Source organism: Maylandia zebra, linkage group LG13 (assembly GCF_041146795.1).
Source record: "Maylandia zebra isolate NMK-2024a linkage group LG13, Mzebra_GT3a, whole genome shotgun sequence".
NCBI classification, from domain to species: domain Eukaryota; kingdom Metazoa; phylum Chordata; class Actinopteri; order Cichliformes; family Cichlidae; genus Maylandia; species Maylandia zebra.
Genome location: NC_135179.1, coordinates 681,694 through 690,103, shown reverse-complemented (window position 1 = coordinate 690,103; position 8,410 = coordinate 681,694). Strand labels below are relative to the sequence as shown.

General features: G+C 43.1%; 1 protein-coding gene across 2 annotated transcripts in view; it reads left to right on the top strand.

The window, feature by feature from the left end:
- The window catches only part of shtn1 (shootin 1), a 38,509-nt gene extending 30,357 nt beyond the window's left edge, over window positions 1-8,152 (top strand). The window contains exons 10-16 of one of the 2 annotated variants that reach the window (XM_076891354.1): window positions 1-98; window positions 342-456; window positions 1,398-1,480; window positions 4,501-4,601; window positions 6,230-6,280; window positions 6,619-6,736; window positions 7,865-8,152. The exon at window positions 1-98 is cut by the window's left edge and continues 56 nt beyond it. In XM_076891354.1, the coding sequence (XP_076747469.1) occupies window positions 1-98; window positions 342-456; window positions 1,398-1,480; window positions 4,501-4,601; window positions 6,230-6,280; window positions 6,619-6,729 (559 nt within the window). In that variant the 3' untranslated portion in view covers window positions 6,730-6,736; window positions 7,865-8,152. Of the gene's footprint in view, window positions 99-341; window positions 457-1,397; window positions 1,481-4,497; window positions 4,602-6,229; window positions 6,281-6,618; window positions 6,737-7,864 lie in introns of both variants that reach the window. The other variant, XM_024804753.1, reaches the window with a different exon arrangement.
- Window positions 8,153-8,410: the final 258 nt, after the last annotated feature.

Below are 8,410 nucleotides of genomic sequence, written 5' to 3'. Positions count from 1 at the left end.
ATTGAGGCACTCACTGGAGCTCCTGGAGGAGGAGAAGAAGGAGTGCAGCAATAAATGCTCCAAGGCTGAACTGGAGCTCAAGGATCTGAGGTTTACAGGTGAGGTCGAACAATATTGGAAGGGGGCATTGTGGAGAATGGAAACAGCACTAACAGTGTGGAGAGCACGCTGTGTGTGCGGCTGTTTCAACAGAAGGACACAACCGATTTAAAGTGTGACCTTGAAATTCTCTCCGTGGCTTTTGCCAGCCTGGAAGATTATTAGTTGTTTACTTTAATAGTTAAAAATTTCTGTCCTTGGTGATGTGTTGGCACTGTAACTGGATGTGATTGATGGGCCAGTTGAAGAGCTCCAGAAAAAGCTTCAGGCCGCTACCAACCCACCCCCAGCTCCAACACCTCCACCTCCACCTCCTCCACCTCCTCCAGCCCTGCCTTCAACCACGAACCCACTCAGGTTTGACCACACACAGTTTACTCTTTACATCATCAATGTGTGAAAGTGTTTGAGTGTGATGGAATAATTTTACAGTAAAATGACTATAAGGAAATAAATTGTTGACTGAGCTGATCACAGCAACCACACAGTGCAGGTAATCCACAGTGTAAAGACAGGAGTGGAGTTGTTGAACATGCTGCAAAGTGATTTTGAAGTGAAGTGAATAAGTTGGAGCACAAGCCAGACCAACCATGGGACCTTTCCTCTGCAATGTATGTGTTGGACTCTTGTAGGACCACAGCCAAGAGACATGAACGCCCTGTCCAGGATAGGAGCAGTGGAGGACACTAATGAGACCCTATTGGCCAGGCTAGGGCCAGACTTTACGTGTGTGGCCTAGGATGAAGGTTTCTTCAGTGAACAAGAGGGCTTATTTAAATCGGGGAACATTTTAAAGAGCAGAGTCCTGTTTGAAATCTTTGTGTGGTGTGTTGGGCACCACACATGGGCAATGACAGTAAAGCCTGGGGGGCTTTGGTTGAGAGGAGTAGCTGGCTTGTTGTCACCTAAGCGAGAAGTAGTGACTGAAAGAAGATCACAGACACAAACAGTCCAAACAAGCTTCCTCCAAATGACATGCTGGCCACTCCTTTGCATTGAAAGGAGCCGTTTCCAGTGATTCCTGCACACCTTCCTGGTGAGATGTTTCAAGCATCTCCAGCCGAGCTGACACTGAGGGGTAGTCCCACAGCACACTGGAGGGATTATAGCTCTCAGCTATCTCAGGGATGCTTTGTTTACCTTGATTTGAAATCAATACCACTGCGTTTAATATGACCGCTTCTTTCACTCAGTTTTAGATTTGAACACTACTCTCTCGCTAAAGTGAACTTTTTCTGGAAACGTTAGCAGCCTAAATAACAGCTAACTGAACAATGTGTTTGTGTCTTTCCATATAGCACACTGGTATCACTGATTCGAAGGAGAAGAGGCATCAGAACTGACATCCCGCTGGTGGAACAGGACTCTGCCAAGACACCAGGTACACAGATACTAACACTTGCTCTCTGATCCAGTCTGTGTGTTGCTCTCTCGTCTTACTTTCTCACTAACTTAATCGCAGCTTTATTGGTGGAATGCCAAAACTACACAGAACACACAGCCGGAGGATAAGAGAGACTGCGACGCAGACATAAATACACACAAGGGCAAATGAGCGAACAAAACCACAGCTGAACATAATCACACTAACTCGAAGCAGGGCTGAACATGGAACACACAGGACAAGAGACTGTCAAACTAAAACAGGAAGTACGAGGAACACACACACACTGATACGCACAAACCCAGGGAGCAGAGTGTGGCGAAATCGATCAATGCAGAGCAGTGTCACAAACCTCGGAGGCCGCAGAAAAGTGCAATCAAACGGTGAGGTTATTAACAGCCAGGAGAAAACATCAGCATATGTCCTCTGACCAAAATACATGTTGAGAACACTTATAAAGCAGTGAGGTACACGCCCCCCCCATGGCGTAAAAATAGGTTAAAGACGTCAGTTACAGTAAATGGTACATCTTAGATGGCTATAAACAGACATAGAACTTCTCTTTTCTATAACACCTTCCAAACAAGGCAATAACTTCAAGCCTTCAGGGTCTCTGAGGGCTGGTTGTCGACTCCGGTCATCTGTTACCAAGTAGAACAAAACACAACAGGTTGCATCAAGAAGCTGAATACATTTGGGCCTCTGCTCAGGCCTATTCCTAGATTATATGTATTATATGTACTGTAAGCATGTATGCAGTCATCCTTCTATGTTCTAGTTTCCCTCAGCATGGATCACCTGGACAGTCACGCCAGTGAAGCTTAAAACCTCTAATGAACCGAACATCAACTCAAATGGACATCTTCAATAAACAACTGTAATTCAGTATCAATACTGTGAGAAATATTATTAAGTGGAATGATGCTGTAAAGAATGTTATTAATGCAGTTATAATGATGCAGGTTATACGGCAGCAATAAAAGAATTTCTGTATCTCCACAAGAGGGAGGAGAGGGAGGGGCGAGAAGGTGAGGGGACGACAGAGCAACACACAGAGACATGACCGGAGACACAAACATGAAGACCAGACAGACCTAACCACAGGAACACTGATGGAAGGACACAGGGACGAAACAAAGACATGATCAGGACCAAATAACTGCCTAAACTATAAGTGCTGCAAAAACTCAAGCTTTAGCAAACTGAACTAGGAAACACAAGACACGCAGGGAACATAGTAATGAATAAACAAGACTCCAAAACACAAAACACTGGGTCAATAACCAAGTTACCCTCACACCCACTTTAGACCGGCCTAGTCACAGTCCTGACCTGTGTCCGATTGAGATGCTGTGGCATGACCTTAAAGGTGGTTCATGCTTATAAACCCTCCACTGTGGATGAATGACAACAAGTCTGCAAAGATGAGTGGCCCAAAAATCCTCCACTGTGCTGTGAAAGACTCAAAGGCTGCATTGCAGTTGTTGCTGCTGTGGCTGCGGTGGCCCAGCACGTTATTAGATTGAGGAGCGATCACTTTTTCCACACGGGGCCGTGGAGGTTTGGGTTTTTCCCTTTAATTATAAATATCTTCATTTAGAAACTACATTTTGTGTTTACTTGGCTAATATTTAATAATATGTTTTCACACCACTGTATATATGGCCAAAGACCTAGAAAGGCCTCGTTGGTTTGCTCTATATTTTGATGCATGTCAGTTAGAACGATTATTCTCTTTATCTCCTGATTGCCCCGATTTGGGAAAATCTCTTCTGTTTTTTGTGCGATGCATGTTCATTTTGTATTTCCTTCTGTTCGAGGCGCTTTGTTTCATGTATTTCAGTTTAGGAGTTTTGAATTCTGATTTTGCATTTCAGATATTTTCAATTTTAACCCTTTTTACCACACGTCACTCACACATTAGAAGAACAAACCAATATGCCAAATGGTCCATGAGAAATTCAAACTCAGAATCTTCATCGCTGGCCTTTTAGGTCAGGAAGTTGAATTCTTTAATTTGTGCAATGAAATTGAAAGCCTTGACTTGTTGGAGCAGGTAGGACATCTGTGTTGCCTGAATAGGCTTAAACTGTGCCCTCATTTTTTAAAATAGTTTTTGAATATGTGCCGGCTGAATTGAGCACTACACACAGGGAATTTGTTGGAATTGCATACAAGGCTGAATAGGTGCAACCCAAGGATCTTCTACTCTGACACCTGAATAATAGTCTCTCTTTGAGTACTGGAGAAAAATATTTTACGATTACTTTAACACAAAATAGTCTTTGTGTGATTTTTAGAGACATCTTAAGTGACAATTGCTCCATTGTGTGTGCCACTGAATGTTTGATGTTAGAAAATTAAATATTCACATTGCTTTGAGAATGGACTCCTTTATTGTAGAATTACACTTTTTGTTGTCCTTTGTAAACGTGAGGGTGAAAAATAGTTGAATAGTGTGTTTTTACACAGAGAGTCAAAATTGATTCCAGAGTAATTCTGGTACTCTTACACACTACTTTGAATACTTTGAAGTTAGCAGCCTCAGTACCAATTATTCATCATTAGCCAAATCAACCTCCACAATTCTCGGTCGTGTAGAACAGACTGATGTGTGTGCAAAACAAACAAAAAATCATCAATCACTCCCGTCTGGCTCTTTAGTGTTTTTTTAAACAACCTGAATTAACTTTATTTCAGTCGCAGAGCTAATTATGACTTTACACCACGCTAACATGCTTCTGAAAACCCCAAGTGTTGGTGGTGTTCCTAATCTACTGCTGTTGAATCACTAAATATGATTCAGTTCAGTTTTATTTATAAGGCACCAAATCACAACAACGGTTGCCTGAAGGTGCTTAATACTGCACCATCTATGCAAGTGTCGCCTCTGTCCTCAGGTCCTGCTCCAGGTTCAAGCTGTGTTGCATTTCTCCACAGCTGAGACATTATAAAAAAAACGTGTGTGTGTGTGTGTGTGTGTGTGTGTGTGTGTGTCGGTCACTCACTGCCAGAAGTGGATGTCAGGCAGCAGGCAGTGGAGGAAATGATGCAAAGGATTAAGAAAGGTGTTCAGCTTCGACCTGTCAACCAGTCACCCAACAGCAGCAGGAAACAGGTAACCTAACCCTGACGTGGTCCGTGATTTGCTGTTTTTGATTTTTAAAGCCAAAGTCAAATTTATTTATATAGCACATTTAGAACAACAATCGTTGACCAAGCTGCTGTACAATTAAGATAATTAATTAAAAGAAATAAAAACACAGGGAGACATGATAAGAGTTAAGAAAAAGAATCATAAAATTAGAAGATTTGAGTGAGAATAAGATGAATAAATACAAACTCATTCTGATTTAAAAGCCGAGGAAGAAAAGTGTGTTTTCAGACGGTTTGAAAGTGTCCCGTGTTGGGGAGGTCCTGATGTGAAGGGCCAGTTTGTTCCACAGCTGAGGAGCAGTCACAGCAAAGGCCTGATCTCCTCTGGGCTTTAATCGGGACCACCAGGAGCATTTGATCCGCAGACCTCAGTGACCTCGCAGGACTGGATCAGTTTAAAAGATCAGAAAGGTGTGAGGGTGCTAGTTTGTGGATGCTTTTAACCTCCATTTTCTTGGTATTGAATTCCAACAGTATTTGGTAATACTGCAGCGCTGTGTTGACGGTGTTTTTCAAAAATGAAACACTATGTTTCTTATCAGTTGTTGTGTTGACTGCAACCCTCCTATAAGTCATGATAATTATTAGCTCGTGCATGACTTTGTAACAAGGTCATTCCTGCTGTGAGATTCAGTTTTTCCTTCCATAGCATCAGATCAAAGTGTTGCCCTCAGATTTGTTTGCATACAGCGTGATCACATGATCCACTCTACCAGCAGAGCAGCCACAGACCTGCTAGAACTACTGTTTAAGATCAAAACAGAGACGTGAATGTAAAGGGGGTTACAAAAGATGTATAATAAACTTAATGTGGAGGTGACACTAAGGTCTGTTACATAGAAAAACGAAAAGGACCTACGAAGACTTGATGATGCTGCTGTTTCGTGATGGAGCCATGTCGAGGTTAATGCTGCATCGTTTGAGGAGTGTGTGAGTTCATAATGTCAGCAGCTGACACACAAATGTGACCTCACTGACAACTGGTCAACTTTTTATTTGGACAAATGAAAGAGTGGCTAAAGACAGACAGAGTATACAGGACGTGGAAGCATGAAAGGGGAGCGCGGCGGACGTACAGCTGGAAGGATGACGGACACGTGTGAATGTGGCTCATCGTTGCTAAAATTGCCAAACTGCAGCGCCGGCCGCAGACGTCCGCTGTTGTCAGACCTCGCTGAGTTTTTTGTACATTGAGCATATATTGTTCAGGGCTCTCCAACCCATCAGTGTGGGGAATTATCTAAGAGCTTGTTGTTTTGATAAAACATGACACATGGCAAAGACATCTTTTCGTCTGCTTGTTCCTCCGCCTCAGCAGCTCAGCCAAATTAGATAGCATTAGGACCTGCTCTACAAGGTAATTATAAATAATGAGGATGGGAAAATTGACGTGACTCAGAATGATTGTGTGTTGACATATTTGCTTCTTGTAGAAAGCATACTTCCTTGTGCTTGCCTACAGTGTCTCGTCTCTGTGGTAAGAGGTGCAGTTTAGCCTCTAAGTGCTGAATGAGGAAAAATAAGTATAATGTGTCAGACTGCTGTTTATTTACCAAACCCATCTTTTTCCTCCTATTTTCCTTTTATCAGATGGAGAAGCTGCCCTCTAATTCTGCTATTCAGGAACTTAAAGGAATCATGGTAATGGGGCTTTAAAACAATCACACGTCCTCACAAGCCGTATTTTACTAGTTGAACTTTCGCTGTGTTTTCACATCTGAAATTACTTGTTTGTTTTTCATGTCATACAAAGTTGTGCTTGGAATACAATTTAACATGAAAATACACTAAAGTCAGAGATCAGAGTGGCAGTGCCACATTTAACGAGGCTACTCTCATGCTAAAAACACAACATGAACACTTGAAGAAACCTTAATTATACTTCCACTGCAGTGTTAACAAGACGCAGATACGTGTTTGTGATGCAGCTGCTGCTTTTCTTTGTCCTGATCTGTGTTATTGTGGTTTGAACTGGCCAGGAGAATTTTAACAGAACTGTACAACAACCAAAGGCAGCGTCTCCGCCAACAACCCGAGACGACGAGCTGCAGAGGATTCTGCTGAGGCGGCGGGACGCGCTGGACGCCTGACACAAAGGTGGGGCGCTGGACGTGATCGATACTGATAAGTCATTTATCTGGATGACTCGTCTCTCCACTCTTGTTTTGAGCTAAACGAGGACAATGGACTGACGTGTGGCTCCTCCAAGAACATCTCAGATTATCTCAGTCGAGTCTGATTGTTACCAGATTTAATTCAGCATACGTGTGTTTTTATCACAGTGTCACAGGGCTGAGAGTCGGTGTGCGGTACGTGTTAACTTCAAAATCTTTATCAGGCTGTGACAAACACAATCTGTGTTCATTGTCAGCTGTCGGTGGTAATCTACTGACACCTGTGGGCTAGGATATACTTCACAGAGGTCAGGAAAGAGAACGAGCCCATGCATGTCAACAGAGTGTGGCTGCAAAGACGCTCCAGTGATGATGATGATGCAGACATGCTGTGGTACACCTTCATGTTCGTCATACTGTCCCCCCATACATACACCTACAGGCTCGCTGGCTGATCTGAGGCCTGTCTGCAGGCACCTGTGATTTTTAGCGTTCAGCCGAGAAGCATTTATCTTTGCTTTAAGGTTACTGACAAAAGCAAGAGCAGGTGCTTCATTCACTTTAGCTTTCTGTTTCCTCCTGGGAACATTTTGGATCTGCTGGACCACACTGTGACAGCAGCTTGTCTTACTGAATACCACCGAGCGCTTTAATCCTCTCCACTGTGAACAGGAGAGGAATTTCTGGCTGAATTCATCTGTGCGGCTGGACTTCTCTGAGACGTCCAGTGTAGCTGTGATTACACAAGACTAACATTCAGCCACTAAAACTATTTTTCTGTTCAGAAACTGTAGTTTGGCACCTTAATAAAAGAAATGTTAAAGTATCAGTATTTTGAAAATGAATGGCTAGCTTCAAACATTTGTTTTTAGCACTAAGAATAAATGATCCTTTTGAATAAATAGCTTGCACATCACTGTTACCTGTTGCATAAACCTTATATTTGATAAGCAGCGTGGCACACGATGAAAGAGTGGATCCTTTGTTTCTTATCTAAATGATCCCACTGTGTGCTCACGCTGGCCCCACCCACAGATTCTCAGCCTTACCTGCTGTAGCCTGACAAAGGTGACACTGCTGATTGGTTTCATGCATGTGTGTGTGTGTGCAGGTCAGCGTCCTCGTGTCTCCCCGCAGTGTGGCGCCGCCTGAGGATCCACGTGTACAGAGGATGTGGGTGACTGAAGACTAATATGGAGTGTTATTACCCAGCCTTTTACATCAGTGCACACTTACAATAACCTCTGACTGTATTGATGAGATTACAGTCAGATGGATTCTTGGTCACCGTCAGAGGGAAAGACACGTTCCTGCTGCTATGAAGAAGAGTCAGAAGTGTGTCAGTAACTCCCGCTGGACTGTTTGCTTCCAGTAAAATAAAGGCATGTATCGCACACCACCTGCAGTTCATTCAGCTCCTTTTGTAAAATACCAGTTCATTGTTATGCACAGTGACACACAGTCGCCTCACAGCCTCGAGCTTCTGCTTTTCTCTGAATGGTTCCATGTAGCCCAGTGTTAAACTTGTAGCCTCCCAGTAAGCAATCACAGGCGGCCGTGATAGATTTAGTTTCAATGGTTCTCTTCACTTACACATATTTTATCTGTTTTTCTGTGTGCACCCTCACTCGACTTGTTGACCCTTAAGATCAATTTA